We start from the raw sequence: 23,625 nt of genomic DNA, 5'->3' as shown, positions 1-23,625 counted from the left end.
AACGTTTTAGATAATGAAGAATGACCCAAAAGAAGAACAGCTCTCATACCATATAAGCTGGAACATTACATGGTTGACATAGCAGCATTGCAAGAAACTTGTCTCTCTGACCAGGAGCAACTCAAAGAAAACTCGTACATGTTCTACTGGTCTGGAAAACCTTTGTAGTGAGCAAGAAGAAGCAGGAGTTGCAAGTGCATTATCGAATCAACTTTTTAAAGAACTTGAATCACTGCCAACAGGAAAGAATGACCGTCTGATATAATTAAGGATTCACATAAGTCAAAGAAGATACCTGAACCTGATCTCGGCCAATGCACCAACAATGACCAACAACAATGAAGCCAAAGAGCTATTCTGTCATTCACGATTTCTGCTGCTGAGAAACTCCTCTTGCTAGGAGACTTCAATGCAAGTATAGGAAAAGAGCACAAACGTGGCCTCAAACATTGGGGAAGTTTAGAAGAGGGAAAATGAACTTAAATGGCGAAATGCTCTGCATGAAGTGCTCCGAACACTAGCTGATAATCACAAACATGTTCTTCAACATCCCAGAAAAGTGGTACTACTGAAAACTTCCAAGATCTAAGTAGCTTACTCTATCAGATGGCATCATTACTAGGTTTGATTTGAAGGACTTCCACACCACCAAAACTATGAAAGGAGCTGAGTGCTGTACCTGTCTTTTTATGATCCATGCTAAATGTAACATCAAACTGAAAACTCCTCCTATGAAGAAAAAAGGGTTACTCCTCCCCTTCCCCAAGAAATTGAATATAGAAAAATTGAAATCTCCCAATGGTATCGACTGATATTAATGAAGAACAGTGGGGAAACTTTGAAGAATGCAGTCTATAGCGCTGCATTGGACGTCCTCGGAAATCTTAGTAGGAAGCACGCAGATTGATTTGATGAATTTGGTGAAGAAATTATGGAACTTATTAGTGAAAAGAATTTGCTGTTTCACGAGCCACTAACTAGCAGATGTAACAATAAGAAACCAAAACAAGAGCATATAATCTGAACTCCAAACGAAACTGTGACATAAAAAAACGACTGGTGGACCAAAAAGGTGACTGAAATCCAGAATCTTGCAGACCGAAATGACTCCATAGTGCTCTTTGCATCTTTGAAGGAAGTATATGGACCTCAGTGTGCCCACTTGGACTCGGTGAAGAGTAGTAATGGAGAAACACAAAATTATGGAAAAATTGGGAAAAACTTCAACCTTCTGCTAAGCCTACAGACAAGCATCGAAAAGGGTGCCAGCAACATCCCACAACTACCTGTCAGGTATCACATGGACGAGCTGTCAACCACAGAAAACTGGACATGGCCATAAGAAGAATGAAGTGCAGAAAAGCCAGGGGACTGGATGGTATACAATCGGAAGTCTGGAAATACAGCAGACCAAGGTTAAGAAATAAATTATTGCAACTATTCTGCAACATATATGATCAATGACAGAAGTCTCCCAAAATTTTAAGGATGTCACCATCATGATGATTTCCAGAAGAAAACCTTGCAGAATGTGGAGATCATAGAGGAATTTCACTTTTATCAGTAGACCAAGAAAAATATTGTCAAAAATTCTACCATTTCGGCTACAGACTTCTTACAGTTACCTTTTGAAGACTTCAGCGTTTGACACGGTTCACAAAGAAACGCTTTGGAAAATATTGAATCACTGTGGTTGCCCGATAACCTTGATCAGACTGCTATGCAGCTTCCACGATAGCATGTGGCAATCGATGTTCCGTACCATTCAGTATCAGACACAGTGTAAAATAATGCATTCTTGCAACGACTTTACTTACTATTTTCCTTGCTGCAGTTCTAGCAAGCATGCCTGAAAAACTTTGATCTTTACGTTCGAACCAGAAGTGACAGAGATTTTTTTCAAACTCGGGTGCCTGAAAGCAAGGAATAAGACACAAAAACAACTGAGCTTCTATGTGCGGACGATTCGGTGCTCTTGACCTGCAATCTTAAGGCAATGCAAAATCTACTAACAGCCCTTACTGAACATCAAAAACATTTTGACTTATGATCAACACAAAGAAAACGGCAGTTCTAATCCAAGAAATAAAGTTAAATCCTCGAGAAATTTTCCTAAATGGCATCCTACTGACTAAAGTAGACGGTTCACCTACTTGGGCAGTGACATCTCCAATAACAGAACTATAGGCACGGAAATATCGAAAAGAATTCAATCTGAAGTGTCAGCATTCGGGGAAACTGAGAAGCTGTCTATGGGATTAGAGAGGAATTCAAGTTTACAGATTTCTAATTCTAACAACTTTAGTACAATTCGGAAACATGGACGCTCTACAAACAGCACATGAGAAGAAACTTGAAAAGGTACAACAGAGACATCTTCGCCAACTAATGAACACCTTGTGAAAAGGGTCCTGGATATGACCTTAAACTATATCCGATGGTGGGGCCCCAGCTTGCGGGCTTTGGGGAGTGTGGAGCCACCATTTAATTGCCATTGATCCCAGGTCCATTCTGACCCGGAGTGGTAGTACCTGTTAGGGTCCCAACTATGGGTTAAATAGAAACCGACTTGAAAAAAAAAAAACAAATATATTCTATTAAAAAATTTTTCTTCCAAATAACTGGATTCGGCATTAAATAACCTGAAAAGGGGCTGATATGTCGTAAAACAAAACCAACGAATCTTGTGAAAAGACTTTGTATCAAATTTCCAAGTCCTGGAGAGGGCAGGAATGTCCAGTGTTGAAGAAATGATCACCGCGGGTCAACTAAGGTGGATGGGACATGTCGTATGTATGGAGGGCAGCAGACTATCAAAAGCAATTTTTTACGGAGAGTTAAAAGAAGGGATCAGGGAAAAGCAGGAACACCTCGACTACACTACAAAAACATGTTCAATAGAATAGGATAACTGAGGAGAAAAGGTTGAAGATTGTGTGTCTTGGAAGAAGATGGTGGCCGTCACAGTAGATGCTGTTAGGAAAAGAAATGTACAGTTTTGGACGGACAACAGACTGCGCAAGCTGGAGTCGGTAACTCTACCCACTGAGGCGGCCTACATGTTGTAGTAAAACTTTTAAGAAACTGATTTAGTAAAATAACAATTGCAAAAGAATTCATCACTTATCAAAGCTGAAAAACACTCGAGGATAAAGCTTAATGAGATGGATAGCTTAACAGTTAGATGATGTTGAATACAATGAGAGGATTGAAAATCTCTACATACCTTGCACTCGAAATAACGTCAGACTTAAGAAAGCAGCAATTCTTTCCCCCTTTGTCATAAACATTGCTCATTAAAGCAAAGATTAGAAGACAAAATAACGAGTGGTGGGGAGAGTTACAAGCTTAGCAAAAGTAAAGTGACAGTCCAGTATCTACTTGTCACGCCAGAAATGCCCAGTGTTGAAAAAATGATCATTATGTGTCAGCTAAGGTCGATGAGACATGTCATACGTCTGGAAAGCAGCAGACTATCGAAAGCTGTTTCCTACGTAGAATTGACAAAAGGTTCAAGCTGGAGCATCATGACTATGCTACAAAGACGTGTTCAAGAGACGTCTAAAGAGCATCAATGAGTAGGATAATCGGAAAGAAAAGAATTCAATCTGCAGCGTCAGCATTCGGGGAAACTGAGAAGCTCCAGAATCTATCTACCAACAGCACATAAGAGAGACTTGAAAAGGTACAACAGGGACATTTTTGCCAACTAATGAACATCTCATGAAAAGACCATGTATCAAATTTCCAAGTCCTGGAAAGGGCAGGAACGTCCAGTGTTGAATAAATGATAACCACATGCCTAAAATCGAAACATAGATTCCATGAACAAAGCTTCTTTCTTAGAACTGCGCACCTGTGGAACTCTCTTCCATTTGCCTGCTTTCTAGCTGACTACAACTTGGTTGTCTTCAAGTCCAACATAAACAAATTCTTGATGAGCTGCCTCCTTAAGTAATCCAATTTACCAAATTTCCATTACTAACGAGTACTACAATATTGTCTCATTTATTACTGTATACTCAATAACCCATATCCTTGAGTAGCCTCCGGGCCTTAATAAGTGGTGACCCCTATGTAAAAAAAAAAACAAAAAAAAACACTAAGGTGGATGAGACAAGTCGTACGCATGGAGAGCAGCAGACTACCAAAAGCTATTTTTTATGGAGAGTTAAAAAAAAAAAAAATTAAAGTAAAGCTAGAATACCACAACTACACTACAAAGACATGTTTAATAGACATCTAAAGAACATCAATGCAACCAGAGAGAAAAGGACGAAGATCATGTGTTTTGGATCTCTCGGTTTATACATACATTTCAAAGGCGTTCAACAGTGTGGCATCCTGGTCTTCTACATAAACTTTAAGATTATGGTATTATTGGTAAATATTTTGACCTTGTTAGGTCTTTCCTTTCTGATCGAAGCTTGTGAGTAACTCTTGATGTAATATCTTTACTTCTTTTCCTATCAATGCCAGTGTCCTCAGGACTCTATTCTGCACCCTGTGCCAGAATTATATGCAAATCGATATCTTTGTTCTAACTCTGGTAGTTTTCAATGAAAATTTGTGAAATTTAGCACGTTATATGGCAACACTAACACAAGCGCAGATCTAAAATTTTAAGCTAATCTGCACAGTAATAAACAATTGGCAGCCATTTTGGTGATTTGCATTTTTTGTCAGCATGCCAACTTTATATGCAAACCAATGTTAAAATATGGTGAAGTGCTAAAAGATCAGCAAAATATTGATTATTCTAGAAATTTGTAAATTGAGAAAAACAAAAATAAAGAACAAACAACTTCAATATGGTTTCATAGTACAATCAATATCTTATATAATTGTCATTTTATTGACAAGAACAAAAAGCCTTTGGTCCATTGAAACTTTCGATTTCATCTGATGAAATGTTTTTGGCAGCAGTCAGAATAGCATTCCAGAGGTCATCCTTGGACTTGTACTGCCTTCCTCCGGAGTAAATATTTTGTTTCAAGATGCTCCACAGATTTTCGATGGGATTTAAATCTGGAGAACAGGCTAGCCATCACATTATTTTCCCATGTCTGGCAAAAACTCTCTCCAAATATTCAGTGGCTATCCTTGTAGAATGAAATGGTATATTTCATGCATGAATACCATCTTTTTCCAGAATGCCAAATTCTTCTTGTGCCAGGGTTCCAAGTGTTCCTTAATGAAGTCAATGTAGAGTTTGGCAGTAATTTTCACTCTATCTGCGACTCTGAATAGTTCTACCAGCTCATTGCCAATGATTGCAGCCCAGAACATCACACCACCACCTCCTTGTTGACGCCTGATCCTTTGGGGATGTAGATCCTCATTATGGCACCATCCTCCCCTCCACCCATCGGGTCCATCAAGGTTCACTCAACACTCATCGGTGAACAAAACAGTTTGAAAATTCACTTTCATGTGGTCTCTTGTCCACTCCATCCTCTTTTTCTTGTGATATCCTTCAATTGAGGGCGGACCTCTGGCTTTCCAAATTTTGCAATCGTCCTCAGGATACGGCAACAAGTTGCTTTGGGCACATCAGGAATGCCAGCTTTTTCAAAAAACTTTTTTGCTAGTTTCAAGTGGTTTATGGCGAACTTCTCTCTTGATCTTGCTCATTGTTCGACATGACAGATATGATTTCTTACGAATTTTCCCTTTGTCAGAACGTCCTTGCAAAGTTGAGAGTGAGTACAATATTTTTTGATTGTACAAGGATCTTTGGCAATTTCTAAGGTAGAAATCTTATTATGAAGCCTTTGAACAATTTTAGACTTCTTAGCTTGACTTAAAGCACCTTTACAGCCCATCTTGCATATAAAGTTGGCATGCTGAAAAAAACTGCAAGTCACTGAAATGGCTGCCGTTTGCTTGCTATTGCGCAGATCAGCTTAAAATTTTATATCTGCGCATGCATTAGTGTTGTCATATGACATGCAAAGTTTCATGAATTTTCATTGAAAGCTATCAGTTAGAACAAAAATATCGATTTGCATATAATTCTGGCACAGGGTGTAGGTCAAACACGGTTTCTTCTTTATATAAATGACTTTCGAGAGAATATGATTCAGAAAATTAACATTTCTGCTGATGACATATTCTGGTATTGCTTCACACCTATCTTTCTCGGATGAAATATGCAGTTGAGCTAGAAATTCTATTATGGATTGGAATACAAAATAGCTTGTTTTGTTTAATCCTGTTAAGACTCACAGGTGTCTCCATTTTCTTCTTTAGATTCTTATGGATGGCTCTACTCTTGATGAGAAATCGACTCTAAAACTTCTTGGTCTTTCTCCTCAAATCTTTCTCAGAGTTCATATATTAAATCCATTGCTCTTTCTGCTTCTCATAAAATTGGTTCTCTCTATCGCTCTGCTCTATAAATACTTTTTCACACCTGAGGCTAATCTCTATCTTTACAAATCTACTATCAGACCATGTATTGAGTATTGTCGTATTTGGGCTGGTGAATCTTTGTCCCATTTGAAAGTTCTTAATCAATTTGCAGATACGCTTTCGCAATTTATTGACTCCACACTTTCCTTCACTACAACCTCTCACAGACATGTTACTAGTCTGTCTTTTCTACAAATACTATTATGACATGTGTTTATAAGAATTGTCTGATCTATTCCCTGCTTCCTTTGTTCCAGCTTGTTTGACTCATTGGTCTAGTGGTCTTCATCAAGTTGTTGTTTTAATACCTCATTGTAATACAGTTTCCTATTCCAATAACTTGTTTCCGAGGACCACAAGGTTGTAGAACTCTCTTCCTACTCACTGTTTTCCTTCTATTTACAGCCTTGGTTTTTTTCAAGACTAAGGTATCTCCTGTCTTTACAATAATCAGCTTTCTTTCTTGTTAGCTCCTTACATCAAGTGGCTTCATGCCTTGTTTTCAGTGATTTTCAAAAAAGAAAAAAAAAAGTCATACAGAATCTTCTACATATGTATACATATATTGTTACATATGCGATAAAAGGGGTGGTAAAAGGCAATTTATAACGTAGGGGTATGAACGGTAACTTAATGATAAAAGCAAATATCGTTTACCTCTGTAACACGTTGCCAAAGGGGGGAGTATAAGGGAATGTACGGGAAAGCAAAAACCCAAGTATTTTTCTCTTTATCGCATAGGTGACACAGCAAAAAAATAAAACAAGTGGATAGAGATACAAGGACAAACACAATAAAAACGCGATGAAATAACAAGGTAACAGACACTTTTCCAAATGATACAAAAATAGATTTATTTAAGATAAAAAAAAAAGGAAGAGTTTAACGAAAGAAAAGGAAATGTATTCAGAGTTATGGAATCTGAAGTATATCTACACGTATTGAAATGAACGAAAGTCTTTGGGGGGGAGAGGTAATCAAAGTCTTTGCACTTACAGGTCTCTTTTGTTTTCCCTTTTATTGTATATTTTGCTGGTGTGTTTCACAACTCGTCAAGATATTTCCTTCGGTGGGGAAAAAGTTTGAATATCAAATTCACGTGTTCTCTTTTCTTGCTCGCACTTTATATATTTGTCTCTTCCGTGAGGGATAAGGGATCAGATCGTCCGCGTCAGTACATCTGCATCTCCTTCACATGATGGGGAAAAAGTCATTGTCTCTTTCGTGAGAAAATAAATTAACCGTGTTGACTGGAGAAGAGGGTCGCGTCGTCCACGTGCCGTGTATCCGTATCTCCTTTTCGCACGAGGGGAAAAAGTTGACCCACCCCTCCTCCCACGAACAGAGAGACCTCTTAACAGGGCGATGACCCAAACCGAAAAAAGCGATTTCCGCTAGTGTCCAGTTAGAAAGGGAAAGGGGAAGCGATACCACTTCCGGGCCCACCTCTTCCTCTCTGCTTCACAATCCGGTCTAAAAATAGACTCGACAAAATCTCTAATCAGTAAAGTCTCTGCAAGTTTTAAATGGGAAGGTACATTAGTAGGCTTTTGTTCAGTTCAAAACAACTACTGTATTAGCCTATCTTGTGGGAATCATGTTTTATTTTACCTCGGCGATAAAATATAAAAACCAAAAAAAAACGATATCTCGTCAGCCTAAAATTCAATATTTAAATTTTGATTTAAATACATAATCCAATTTAAAGATCATGTCACAATAAATATATATATATATATATATATATATATATATACCCTATTGTAGAAATTTCCTGGTTGGTATCTGGAGGCGTGTTTAATCCACTGGGATAGATGCACCCTCGGTCTTCATTAAGACCTGCATATAGAAGAAAAAACCTGAGGTCTACTGTCTTTTCTATACTGTGACAGCCATTGCACCGATTGAGATTAGCAGTTGCACCAAAAAGTGTGGTTGGTTCTATAGGCTTCACCACAAATCATCTGTGAAGATTTCCGAACAACTTACTTGTTGTGGCAGACCTCATACATAGAAATCAATAGGCATGTCCATTATATATACAGTAATTTATGAAAATATATGGCAATTAAGCTACACGGAATCTTCCACATTTCATCCCTACAGAGAATCATGAGGGTAGAATGCCTGTTTGGCCTAATTATCATATGTATTTTCATAACTTACTACCTAGCTCTACTCGCGTATTGAGCACTCTTGAAGTAAATACTGAAAATTGATACGTAAAATATATCTCCTCATAGCATTTTAAATAGATACACAAAATAATTATAATATTTGTTAATTCCAATTATTCGTTTATTTTTTTATATTTTCAAAATACATATATACATACATACACCATACCATTTAATAAATTAATTAATGAGATTAAAATATAAAAACTAAATAAAAATAAAAAAAAAAGTAAAATTTTGTTTATTTCTGACTGATATGTTTGGCAAATCTTAACCCGAATGATCCTAAGTGGTTCTGGGCAAATTTTTTAAATCTGGCAGTTAGGTAGATATTTTCATAAACTTCGATATGATAACTGTCAAAAAATGAACATGGCATATTCAGGTTAGTCCAACTTTGGTTCTGGGGTCAATTTGAAAACATCTCGTATTAGCATGACTCAAAATTTGAAAAAAAAAAAAACCCACAAATGTTTCATTTATTCATTCTATTCACATAATTGATTTAAAAGCGGGTCTTTACACAAATATTCACAGATAGTAGACACATATTTCACGAAAACAACTTCCCGTTCCAGCACCATTCACATTTTGGGAGAAAATCTTTTAAAAAAATTTGGTCAAATTGTGTGTAACATACGTAACGATAATTTCAGAATTATTTTTGTCAAAGGAAGAGCTGATGCCTCAGAAGCATAAGTCTGCTGATTGAAAGTTAAAACAAATCCACTGACACTGTTGCAAAGAAGTCCTGCACAAGGATGCATACAATTGTTCAACATTCATGCCAAATATTGTAACATGCATAACGTTATGTGTTACATGGAAATTAAAACAACTTTGTACAGTGATATACTTCTGTTTTGCTGTCAGGTGACAAAAATACGCTACAAAGCACTACTCAAAGATATGTCTGTATCATTACCAGTGTTCATTTCAATGCTTCAAATCCCTGTCAAATTGATACAGAACAGTGTCTGAGCCATCAACAACAAACATATGAACTGGGAGTGGTGTATTAATTTTATTTTTATTTCGGACTATTATTCTCATCTTTGTTTCTTTCTTTTTTTTTTTTTCTTTTTTTTTTGTTTTTTTATTGGTCGTTGTTTTTTTCACGTTTCGGCCAACTATTCCTCTGGCCTTCATCAGGTGGTAACCGCGACAGAATAGGAAATTCGAAGTTCCTATCCATCGCAGTTACCACCTGACGAAGGCCAGAGGAATAGTTGGCCGAAACGTGAAAAAACAACAACCAATAAAAAAAAAAATTAATTAAAAAAAAAAAAAAAAAAGATGAGAATAATAGTCCGAAATAAAATTAATATATATTAATGCTCATCTCAAAAATGAATTCCAATTAAGGGATAATATATATGGGAGTGGTGTCTACAACTTTTCCAGAACATTCTCGGATTGTTATGTGAACACATAGTGTGTGTGTGTGTGTGTGTGTGTTCGTTTCCTATGAATTCCAAAACGGTTGGGTTGATTTTTTTTTTTTCTTTTTTTTTCTCACAAATGTAGATTATGTGCCTGGAAATGTTCTTAGATAGGTTTTGTATTGGAATACCCCCCCCCCCCCATAAATATCAAAATCAATAATTGAAAAAATCCAATTAAAGAAGGAACAGTCTGATTTTGACCAAATACAGTCTAACATCTCAAGTTTGTTTGAGAAGTTTTATCACCACACAAGCAGAAGGACTCAGCATTTAAAATCAACAGTAGGTTTTTTGATAAGACGAGTGAATTCAAAATGAATGTTTCTGTTCAGAGCACAACTGAACCATGAAATTTGACTTTTGCATTTTAAACTTTAAAGTCATTATATCAAAATAATTTTATAAAATCAACTGAGTTCTCTACAGTGCAATGTAGACTACAATGTGTTGTGGAGTAAGTAACGATAGGAGAACATGTGAAGCTTCCTCTTGATGCATTGTGGTAGGTCTTCGACTAGAGGAGGCAATCAATCAATTTGATTGAAAAATGGGCAATTTCAATGATTTCGATGACAATAAAAGTATTGGAAATGTGGAACATTCATTCATCCTAATTTAATCACGGGCAACATTGGGTCTCCCTGCTAGTCACTTCATAAATGAATCATATCTATATATGTTGTTGAATTTTGTTTGTTCTGTACAAATTTTCCTGAAGTACATGTGGTATGAACTGCAAGAGGTAGCCTTCTTGTGGAGAGAGCAAAGTATACGTCTGATCTTCTGGATAATTGTATAACGAGGTCGATACCGCACCACCAACCACACCGGGTGTCCTTAACCTCGTCGGATTCCACCTGATATGACAGGTGTTCTTTCGATCGTACATTGTCCCGTCACAAGTTGGCCTGTTGATCGTTTTCACCCACTGTTTTCATGGTGGGGCGCTTTGCCTCTCGATCAAATCGTCTCCTACCCTGTGTAGGTAGTCTCTGGGTACATCAATCACTCTACTGGTCCTTGCGGTTTGCTGCAAAATGAAGAATTCTCGCCACAAACAAACAGAACTTCGGTTTATGACAATAACAAACTATTTATTAATTTCATTACTTCATAACAGCTACTGTCTAAATTGAGGTGACTGACTATAGCAGTGAAACGATGTAAGACCAGACCAGTAAAGTCACAGATTTCCCATTAACACAGACTAGTTAACATCATAGCATCAGGCCTTCGTGAGTATCTATAATCTGTCAAAGACTGAAGAAGCTCCTTTTTTTATTTATATATCCCTTTTTATATATATATCTATAATATAAAGCTGAATGTCTGTGTGTGTGTGTCTGATCACAAATAGGCTCCTATATGGTTGACTATTTTAAAAAAACTGATTACATGTAATGAAAGAAGATGTATCGAGATACAGGAATGGGTATGTTTGATCTGGCAGAACGGTGATTCATTAAAATTGTGGGGTCTGCGTTCGCACCTGATCCACAAAGTATGGAGATAAAAAAATTTTAAAATAAAATAAAAAACGTTTACAAGTGTTTTTGATATAGATGTACATAATAATACTTTGATAAGTATGTTTTAACTTAAATAGGGATGGTATAATAAAATTGTGGGGTCTGCGTTCGCGCCTGGCCTCCATAGAATGGAAATAGGCACAAACTTTAATAAAGACTTTTCATATCTATCTGCGTAAGTATACTTTTATAATTATGTTTCAGTTTGAAGAAATATGGTATAATAAAATTATGGGGTGTTCGTTCGCACCTGATTCCATAGAATGGAAATATGTCACAAAGTTTAACAAGGTTTTTTAATATAGATCCACAGAATATTGTGATAAGTGTTTCAGTGTGAACAGGTATGGTATAATAAATTATGGGGTTTATCCATTTTATTTTACTTTCATCATATTTTGTTTTGGTTTTGATACCCCCAAATTCGAAGCTATCTCTTTACAACCCTTCCTTTTCATAACCTATCATACTTTCATAAATCAGAGTCCATATTCTGTAGGCTGTTTTGGAACCCAGTCAACGACAGGTACTTTTTCTAGTATATATATATATATATATATATATATATATACACTTAAATGGCTGAAAAATGCGGGGCTCAATGTTTGCTTGTAAACAAGCGGTTTGAGCACTATAAAAGTGGTGGATGAATGTTTGTTTAAAGTAGACATTTGTGGATGTTATTTACAGGCGACGCCACTCCCATGGGTCGATGGGTAGAACTGCCGACTGTCAATGCGATAATTCTAGGTTCAATCCTCAGTTTAGGAGGAGAGGTGCTAGTCTAGCCGCACTGATGAGTTGTGATATAACGAAACTACTGTGTGCATATGTGTGTGTGTGTGTATATATATATAGTTCTTATCCATAATTCAACCTAATTAAAAATTTAAAAAAAATACAAAAACATCTTTATGATTTTGATTATGATCACATAAATCGATTAAATTATTTTATAAAGAAAATAATTTTTTTACGATTTTTAGTGATTAATAGTATATCATAGCCATTAAAAGACTGTTTTTTAAGTCTCCATAATTTGAATTGAGTTTTCTCCCATTATTAAATACGTTGGATCAAAACACATTTTGCTTTGTCATAAAATTTGATTTTCTTAATTAAAAACAAAAAATACTTTATCAATTTGCTGATTTTTGGAATATAACATTTTTGTTCAGTGACGGCTACCATACATCATAAAAATTTTTCTGTATTTTTGTTTTTTTATTGTGGTCCTTTTTAAAGGGTCACAATATTAAGGTGATAGTCCTCGTGTTCACTGCGAGCAGTTAAACTACGCATGTGCTCTTTGCTCAACAGCAAAAATGTTTGGCTTACATAGTGCCAGACGAATCCATACTATCATAGATATAGGGGTGTTAACTACCCCAGAACTCCCCTCCGAAAATTTATTTTTCTGAAATATAGTTTTTCTTTCTTGGGTTGACCTCTAAGAGGTCATCAGTTTCCTTTTTATTTCAGTACTAGTTTGAGGGGGTTTCAGGTTAAATGTGTCATACAGTAGGTCTAACGTTTCTTCTTCTGAAGTTTCACTTAACTCGTTTGAAGTGCATTTGCATATCTGGTTCAAGTGTTTCTGATGCGTGGAATGTGGTCCTTCCACCATGTAGACCATATGGCAGATCCTGTTCTTGATTGTCCCCTGCTCTCTGGAAAAATATTTTTTCTCTTGGCACATAATTTTTCTTGGGAATAGTTGTCTTTGCGGTTTTTACCTGTTTTGGCATTTCTTCTCATCCTCGTCGCCAATGTTATGATCCTGTTTAGGGAGTCACAATACTAAGGTGAGTCCTGGTGTTCACTGTGAGCGGTTAAACTACGCATGTGCTCTTTGTTTGACAGCAGAAATGTCTGGCTTACATAGTACCACACGAATCCATACTATCATAGATACAGGGATGTTAACTACCCCAGAATTTTTTTTTTTTGATTTGGTCGAATTCTGGACTTGCACCATAATAAATTGATTAAATTTTAAGATTTTTAAGTGTCCATCACTTCCTTATTTTTATTTTACTATTAATCAATTTGCGTCAAATACTAAAACTTTCATAATACTTCATATTTCTCACAATAATTTGATTTTGAAATTAAAGTTACAAAATCAATTTATGTTTTCTTTGTAAACAAAACAGTAATTTGTTTTTTTTTTTACTCCCGGGCAACGTTGTGGAACTGCTTCCCAGCTGACTACAATATTGTCATTTCCAAGTTCAATGTAAACAAATTCTTGTTGAGCCATGAATCAAATTCTGGCCAGTCATTTGAAAAAGTTAAAACACTAAATTATTTAATACAATTTTTGCTATTAAATAAATAAAATCATTTAATTTATTTATTTTATTTATTTATTTTTTTTTTTTTCAAAGACTTTCAGTGGTATACACCTTTTTTTTTTTACACAGTGATCACCACTTATGAAGGCCCGGAAGCCACTCAGGGATAAGGGTTATTGCAAGTACATTACGTTAGTGTGGAGATTTGATGAAGTGTTTACTTAAGGGGGCGGTTCATTAGGAATTTGTTAACATTGGACTTGAAGACATCCAAGTTGTAGTCCGGAGGGAAGCAGGCAGACGGAACAGAGTTTCAAAGAAAACTTCTTTTCTCTTTCTCTCTTCATTCTGTGGGTGGTATTATCCGCAAGAGGTAGGCGCCTCATGTGGAGACTAATGTATACATCTGATTTTGTTAATGATTCTTTTGGTGTCTGTGTCTGTGTCTGGTAGGCGCAATTTTGAATAAAATGAGTTTGGTCACATCATTGAAAAAAAAAACTTATTTTTATTTTTTTTTAAACATTTAGTGGTATATAAGTTTTCAAAAAGATTTTTACTTTTTTCTTCATTCCAGCAAAATAAAGGGGAAAAAAAATTCTACTGTAGAATGAACATAAAAAGAAAAAAAAATGTATAACACCGAAAGCCTTAGGAAAAACAAATTATTGATAGGGAAATGAACAGTGTACAAGCCATGATATACATGTCTGTTATTATTGAAAAAACTATTTTATTCATTTAATATGAAAATTTATGTAACATTATTTTATGTTCTAATTTTTCGAATATCTTTACAAAATAATATGTCGGAAGTATTTAAATATTACCACATTATTTAACAAAAACACAAGTTTTCCATCTTTATTGTAAAAAAAGCTTTGTCATGTTTCTTTAGGAACATGTCACATAATAACAAGGGAAATAACTCAGTTATGCTAAAAAGGCAAAATGCACAATTTATTAAAAAATTGACAATATTTACACGTTATTTACCTCTTGGTACTCTCCTGTGTTTTTTAAGCTAAACATTTTATTTTCGATAATTTTCATCAATAATTTTTTTTCTACCTTATCAGTTTTAGTAATTTTTGGATATATTCATTATTGTATCTATTTACTATGCCTCCCCACGGGACAGAGTTAGACACCAGGGTCGTTTTTTAACGTGGAGAAAAGGTACAAAAATAAAAATTGTCTCGGTCGTGAAGGATTTCTCCTCCACCGAAAGAGAACAAGAAATAGAAGTGCAGCATCTGAAGAAAAGATACTACACTTTGATCTTGTCCCGAAGGCCAAGTAACCCTAGAAAAAAATGACATATATATGATATATTCATTATTGTAACATGACAATTAAGTAGAGAAATTGCCTTGAAATTTAATATTAAACTTTCAAATTTTGCTATTATAATATAGTTGCACCAGTGTTGTGTAGCAGGGGGAGAATTTTGTCTGTTGCATGTATATCTCGTATGCATGTCTTTTTGTGTCTATGTATGTAATTGTGATACGTCTAGTGTGTGCATATATATATATATATATATATATATATATATATATATATATATATATTGTGGTCAGGTCATGTCATATGCTACTGGTACCATGTAACCCAGTACTACCTGCCTCATGGTCGGGTCACCGGCGACTAAACTGGTTCCCCCTCCAGACTTGTTTGGTGAGGAGGGCAGCTAATCTCCCTGAAGGATTAAAAACAAGACCTTTCAAAGGGGCGAATGAACCCTTTTTCGGGGTCAACGGCCAACTAGCACCGTGTATATTTGTGTGTATGTATATATGTGTTGGGGTGGAGAGGGCTCCCGTAAGCCGTGGGGAAGGCAACCTTTCTAGAAGCAAATCTCTGATTTAAAAAAAAAAACATGAAGCGGAAGACCAGTACCTGCATTAAGCTGGTCTGCAGTTTAATTTGTTGCTGGCTATCTTGCTCTTGCTTGTTGCTGAATCTGAATATTTTGAACCGAGAGAGAGACTTAGCTGTCGTACAAAGCTAAGACTCTGTAACATCATCTTTGTATAGATACTCCCTAAGGCATTTGGGCTCATGGACTGAGGGAGTGGCACTCGTCTGACAAGACGTTGCAATCATCAGTATGTATGTATGTATATATATATATATATATATAATGTGGTTGTGTTCATAATGTCTTATGTGTGTATAACCAAAATGTTGACATACCTTTTTCTGCCTCTTGTCTTCATCACTCGTAGCTGCAAAAGGAATTACATGCACAAAATAACAAGTCGGAGGCTTCTTTTAATTAATGCTTGGTTTATTTCTTTCTCAAACTTGGCGGTTCAACATTCATTTTTATCGGCCGTTCTTAACTGTTTTTTGTGTTTCTTTCGCTGACGTATCCCTGCGCTAATTTGTTCCGTTCAAAATCGGAAACCAGACTGACTTGCATGCACACGAGAGAAAATATATCTTCCTCTTTTTCTTTCATGCTCTCTCTCTTTCTTTCAACGTTCTCTTTCACATGTACACGAATGACCTATGGCTGCTATTGTCGGCCCCACTACAGATTTTGACACATGTCAGCAACACTTTTTGTACTAACAAACCTTTGCAGCAAAATCACAATTTTCAACATGCCAGCCTAACCCGGGATCTTCCATGCATCATGCAGTCCACTTGAGGATCTCTGGAGAAAACTGATTTTGTTGACCAGGTCTTATAGGAGTTTTCTGGCTTATTACTTTCACATAGATGTGTTACTTTTGGAGTTTGAAACGATTTTCATTGGTTGAAAATAATTTGAGTTTACACATTCTCGTGAAAACTTGCTTTCTTTACATAGTGAGGAGAAGGAAAGAAAAAGTAAAGAGAAAGGAAAAGTAAAGAGTAAAGCATTTGACTTGTTACTTTTGGGGTTTGATATGATTTTCATTGGTTGAACGTATTTAACATGTTTAACATGTTCCTTGCTTGCTTTTAGAAGTGATGATGAAAGGGAATTCCAATGTAAGAGTTTAGCGATTGGAGCCATTTGCTTTTTAGCTTCCGTAAGAATCATTTTACAATTCCGCTACAATCTCACCATCTACCCTACAAATTCATTAATCGTTATCGTCGAGTGATCCTTGAGTCTTGATAAGTGGTTACACATTAATTTTTAAAAAATGTCTATCATAATATCTTAACTCTGTGCGTACATCTATTTAAATTTAATGTTAATTGCTGTGGTATATTGGTAGATTCCATTGTGTATCTAAACAGGGGTTATCCTGTTTAGATACACAATGGACTCTTCCAATCTATAATATAAAAGGCAAAATGCGTGTATATGTGTGTATTTTCCACAGATGCGTCGGACCGTGACAAAATTGGTATCGTTTTAAAGCTCGATGTCTTGGACGACAAATATTGAAAAATTGCCCCAAAAACATTCTTTCACCATTAACTGGGCTGTTTTTTACAAGGAGGGGTCACTTTTTTCATCAACATTTTTGCAAGTCATTCAAGCTTTGCATCAACGCCGTCGCATAAAACACGTTATTTCGACCGGCTGTGATGTCACAATAGCAGTGGGTGCATTGATAAGATCATTTTTTCACCTTTTCCTCTTTCATGTTACGGGTTTGAGCCTGTCTACTACTCCTAATCTTTTTTTTTTTTCTCAACCAACCCCCTTACAAAACCTTCCACACACTCTGGCAATGCCGGGTACCCAGGCTAGTAAAAATATAATACTTTAACTGTGATCCACTTGGTGGCTTGAAGTAACAGAAGCTACACTTACAACATTAGGCGTTTGTCTTTTTTATTATGCCTTTTATGTTTTCTTACCCACAGTTTGATATGAGAAATTGGGTTTGTATTACTGTATACATAGATTCGAAAAAGTTGTCAAAAAAGAAATATATAACAAATAAATGTTATCAAAGGCAAGACAAGTTTCTTTTCTACCTAACTGGATAATTTTTCGTGTTTTTATTCAATGTAACATATTTATTCAGCTCGAAAAACATACAGTGTTTACCGATGTATTGGAAAATTCAAGATGGCGTCTGATTCTCTCTTTAACACGGTAAGTTTGGGAAAAGGTGTTATAAATAAAAAACTATACAAAATACTATTAAAAACCCGCTGAATGTATGTCAACCTATGTCACGGTAACATATATTGAGCGAGTTTTTAACAGTATTTTATCCGGTTTTTATTTATAACACCTTTTCCCAAACTTATTGTGTTAAAGAGAGAATCAGACGCCATCCTGAATTTTCCAATACATCGGTAAACACTGTATGGTTTTCGAGCTGAATAAACATGTTACATTAAATAAAAACACGAAAAATATATCCAGTTTGGTAGAAAAGTAACTTATCTTGCCTTTGATAACATTTATTTGTTATATATTTGTTTTTTGACAACTTTTTCGAATCTATGTGTACAGTAATACAAACCCGAGAAATTTTGTCTGCCTATTTTTAATTAATTTTGTTTTCTTTTTTTTTATTGTAGGTTACCACATCAAATGATAAATACCTGATTGCCTGATTTTTCATCGTCCAGTACTTTGGGTTTTTTTTCTGAGCAACATCTTAATTCTACCGGAAATTAAAGAAAAAATAAAACATTTCAGTTACCAGGATATGAGCCGTTACAACCATGAGGAACTTTATAACCATCATGCCTCATTCAATATGGCCACTCTTTCAAGCAAGTGGCACATGACTCAGTTAAAAAAAAAAAACAAAGCAAATGGTGAAGTAAAAATTGGCTGACGTTTCAAAGACATTATTTATTATTCTTTGTCATTTTCTGTTAAATTTTAAGCTTTTATTTTTGTGAATGTATACATTTTTCGAGTAAATTTTACATATATTTCAAATTATGTATCCGGGCCAACCAACATTTCCGACACTGGAAAACAACCAGTGCACAATCTATGGGCAGCCATTGTATCAGATCAATCAATTACGAAATCCAACGTCGGGAAAAGGGTACATACCTGAGGTTCCACGGAAAAGCTCATATCAGAGAATCTCAATGCCCAACCATGTTCCGATAAGTGTAATCTCAAGTGGTCAGAAGGAGTCTACGGCAAAAGATTTTTCTGCTACAAACTTCGCTACTAAAGAATTTTCCGCTAAGAACTTTGCTGTTAAGGAGTTTGCTACTAAAGAGCTTGCAGCTAAAGATTTTGCTGCTAAGAACTCTACAGCTAAAGACTTTGCTTCTAAAGACTTTCCTAGTGAGAAGTCCTTTACGGCCACAGAAATTCCCCGGAAAGATCCTCATGAAAAAATAGTAGCAGAAAACCATGGAAATGCTTCTGTGGGACGTAAAGATTTTCGGGTTCCGGATATTGCTCGTAAAGATTCAGCTCAGATTATCCCAGCAGACAATCACCAAGAACATCTAGTAAGACAGAAAGATTTACGAGTCCCAAATATCCAACGGAAAGAGACCTCTTCCCCTCAAATGGCGAACATGGAAGGATCACGTACCCCAATTGAAACGCCTAAGCGACAATACTTCTGTACAATGTGTGGAAAAAACTTCCCTAACCAATTCTACTTAAAGATCCATGAACGTGTTCATACCTCTGACCGGACATCTCCGTACCAAATGTTACCCCTGTCGTCATCATCATCATCGTCATCTCCTTCTGGAAGCGTCAGCAGCATCAGTGCACACCGCAGCAGCAGCAGTGGCTACTGTTCTCCACCCCAAGTCATGACGAACGTGAAACTGACGCAACCGAACCATCAACAGCAGCAGCAGCCAGCAAATGTGCATAATAGCCAGCCACAGACAATCCAGTCGCCTCCCCAGACGATGCCGACTAGCACAAGTAATACGTCTTCGCCTCCTACGACACCAGCTGTCCACAACGCAGAGGCTTTTGAGAAACCGTTCCGATGTAGCATATGCACAAAGACGTTCGCACATCTGAACAACCTGAAGATGCACATCCGAACGCATTCTGGGGAAAAGCCATATAATTGTGTAGAGTGTGGAAAATCGTTCGCCCAGAAGAATAGTCTGAAAGATCACCAGAGGCTGCACACGGGCGACGTGTTTAACTGCAGCTATTGCAAAAAGCCGTTTCTGAACGCGTTTTTTCTTCGCAACCATGAGCGAACGCATACAGGGGAGAAGCCGTTCAAATGCGATGTCTGTGACAAGGCATTCACGCAGCGGACAAATCTAAAGACACACTTGCGCACGCACACAGGGGAGAGACCGTTCCACTGCGAGCTTTGCGATCGGACGTTCGCGCAGCTGACATGCCTAAACGACCACAAACGCACACACACAGGCGAGATGTACACATGCGGCGTCTGCCAAAAGGAGTTCTCCAACCAGTTCTTTTTGAAAAGTCACGAGCAGTCGCACGACTCTGGCGAAGTTTTTAAGTGCAGCATCTGCAGCAAGACCTTCTCGAACAAGTTCTTCCTGAAGAACCACTCAAGGATTCACAGTGGAGAAAAGCCGTTTCAGTGTGAGTACTGCGACAAAAAGTTTGCGCAACAGGGCAACCTAAAGATCCACCTAAGGACCCACACTGGCGAAAAGCCCTTCATATGTGATGTTTGCGGCAAGGGGTTTTCACAGCGGAATTGCCTTGTCGACCACACTAAAGTCCATACAGGAGAGATGTATCATTGCTCAGTTTGCAACAAGGGCTTTTCGAATACGTTTTTCCTAAAAAGTCACGAACAAGTCCATTCGGGGGAAGTTTTCAGCTGCACTGTGTGTGATAAGACATTCTCAAATAAATTTTTCCTTAAAAATCACTCGCGGGTCCACACAGGGACAAAACCATTTGAGTGTGATATCTGCGGTAAAAAATTCTCGCAAAACGGCAATCTGAAGACCCACCTTCGGACCCATACGGGGGAGAAACCATTTATATGTCACATTTGCGGCAAGGGTTTCGCGCAGAGGAATTGCCTCACCGACCACAAACGTGTGCACACTGGTGAAATGTACGCCTGCAATGTTTGCCAAAAGGAATTCTCAAACCAGTTTTTCCTGAAGAGTCATGAACAGACTCACAACAACGACGGCGAGGTGCATATGTGTAGCATCTGCGACAAGACGTTTACGAACAAGTTTTTCCTTAGCAACCACGAAAGAACCCACTCTGGGGAGAAGCCATACGAATGCGAGATCTGCTCGAAACGGTTCTCCCAGCGGGGGAACTTGAAAAAACACCAGCGTACACATACTGGCGAGCGTCCCTATCAATGTGACATCTGTGAGAAGTCGTTCACACAAAAGAACACGCTCAACGACCACATGAGAATCCACACGGGCGATCTGTTTCATTGCTCGATTTGCGATAAGGGTTTTGCAAATCGGTTCTTTTTGAAGAGTCACGAACAGAGTCACACAAGGGAGCGGCCGTTCCAGTGCCACATCTGCAACCGGAGTTTCTCACTGCGGGGCAACCTCAAGATTCATATGCGGATGCATACAGGTGAGAAAGATTACGTGTGCGACGTTTGCGGCAAGGCCTTTGCGCAAAAAAATTGCCTCAATGATCACAAGAGGATCCACACTGGTGACATGTTTTACTGCGGCTTCTGTAAGCGTCCGTTTGCAAACAAGTTCTTCCTCCGCAACCACGAGCGATCGCACACCGGGGAGCGGCCCTTCCAGTGCGAATTCTGCGACAAAGCATTTGCCCAACGCGGGAACCTTAAAACGCACCTGCGTAAGCACACGGGTGAACGTCCCTTCCGGTGCGACGAGTGCGGCAAATGCTACTCGCAGAAGAACTGTCTCAACGATCACCTGCGCACGCACAGCGGTGAGATGCTGGAGTGCCGCTTCTGCGACAAGACGTTCGCGAATCGCTTCTTCCTACGGAGCCACGAACGGCAGCACACCAACGAGAAGCCCTACCACTGCGACTTCTGCGGAGAAGTGTTCGCACAGCCCGCCTCGTTGAGGGCGCACATAAGAGAGCACATCGAGGCAGGTGAGAAGCCTGTCTACCATTGTGACGCGTGTGGAAAATATTTCACTGACCGAAATAACTTCCAGCGTCACGAATGCGTTCCAACACTCCGTCAAATCCCCTCCAAAATACACAGCTCCAAGAAGAACAGCAATAATATTGACGATAGCAACGAGGATAGCCAAGATAGCAATACAACCATCGTGAATAGCGACAACAACAGCGATAACGGTAATAACAACAACGACAATATTAAAAAGTATAATTTTGATATTCTTCAAGAGATACCGCCTTCGGAGGAGAAGAGCCCTCCCGAGAAAGATACGCTTACGCCTCTCGTAGTTCCAACTTCGGTACCAGCTAGTTATTCGCAGGAAATGCCACCCAGCTGGGAGAATAACTATATTTGGTTAAGAGAGTTCCCCTTACCTCCCTTGATGAGTTCTGGATGGACCAGTGTTCCGACGGGATTCACATACGAATCAAACGATAATAACAACCAACCAAATTCTGATGCCCCTGCAAAAAACTAACATGATAATAAATGCATACCTTAATTGACCCCCTCCCTGCTCTACTCTCACTTCCCCACCCCCCAACACAACCTACTTCAAACAAATATAGAGCCCTGTTAACTCCTCCCTAAAAACTGGATTATAAAAAAAATAGATAATAATAAAAAAAGATTTTTTAAAAATATTTTTATTCTTAAACCGACCACAACAAGATACATTTCGGTTCAATGGTACGACAGGATTGCGATCGAAAAATAATGTCTTTGATTTAAGAACAAAAAGAAAATCATGCTTTCTGATTTGGGGATTTAATTCAAGCTCAAACTTTTTATTTGTTTTTTTAGTGGCTTCAAATCAGCCATTTTACTTATTAGTAATAGATAAAATAGTGAATTATCATGAAAGTGTGATATTCTGGTCACGGCACCAAAAATGCATCCCCCTACTCCTCGTGACGTCAACAAAGTTAGCCATTCCTGGATTCCGATTGGTTACTTGGTATCTATCAGCAAGAAAATTGCCACTCTGATGAAACTGCAGATGTTCAGAAGTTCAGGTCCATCAAATTAACACTTTCCACACACACACACATATATATATACTTTAAGATATTGAAATGAATTAGATCACAGGTTAGTGAATCTAGAGGTTTCAAGTTTTATAAAATACTGGAAGGAAATTTTTTTTTTTTTTCAAGGATTAATTCTGTATTTGGATACCAATTATCATATCTTTTTTTTTTTTTTTCTTTTTTGCTTTCCACACTCATTCCCTTTCTCTATGTCCCTTAAAGGCATTTCATCTTTAATATTTTCTCTGTATATTCTATTTAGCAAAATAATTTCAAACTAATAGTATTTTGCTAAAAGTTTTCCTCTGAGGAGATGTGCTTACATTGAAAATTCATGGATTAAGGACATTAATTTAGACATTGTATTCTTTGGTTCAAACAATAAATTTTTATTTTGAAAAGTGATTCTTTTTAAATGAAATTTGAGCATATGAAATTATATATATATATATATATGATTGCTTCATTTAATCACATAAATTGATGCACAAAGATATAATTTTATGTGTAAATTTTCAGTAAAATATGTATGGCAATTAATCTACATAAAATATTCCGCGTTTCATTCTTGTGAGAATTTGTCAGGCTTATGCAAAAAGTGGTGGTTATCGTGCATATATATATAAATGCACGATGACCACAACTTTGCACATAAGCCTGGCGAATTCTCATGAGAATGAAGCACGGAATATTCTGTGTAGCTTAGTTGCCATATATATTTTCATATCTTAGTATATTATA

At 37.2% G+C, this 23,625-nt stretch overlaps 1 protein-coding gene across 2 annotated transcripts in view; it reads left to right on the top strand.

Annotated features, from left to right (window-relative positions):
* Window positions 1-22,746, top strand: part of LOC145242583 (uncharacterized) — a 38,147-nt gene extending 15,401 nt beyond the window's left edge. For both annotated transcript variants that reach the window (XM_080105678.1, XM_080105679.1), the window contains exon 2: window positions 18,348-22,746. In XM_080105678.1, coding sequence (XP_079961804.1) covers window positions 18,720-22,331 — 3,612 coding nt within the window. In that variant the 5' untranslated portion in view covers window positions 18,348-18,719 and the 3' untranslated portion in view covers window positions 22,332-22,746. The remainder of the gene's footprint in view (window positions 1-18,347) is intronic.
* The last annotated feature ends 879 nt before the right edge of the window (window positions 22,747-23,625 follow it).

The sequence above is a fragment of the Euprymna scolopes genome, chromosome 21 (genome assembly GCF_053919585.1).
Source record: "Euprymna scolopes isolate OS-2025 chromosome 21, ASM5391958v1, whole genome shotgun sequence".
In the NCBI taxonomy this organism is placed as follows: domain Eukaryota; kingdom Metazoa; phylum Mollusca; class Cephalopoda; order Sepiida; family Sepiolidae; genus Euprymna; species Euprymna scolopes.
The sequence above is the reverse complement of the archived record's forward strand: the minus strand, read 5'-3'. Positions and strand labels throughout refer to the sequence as shown.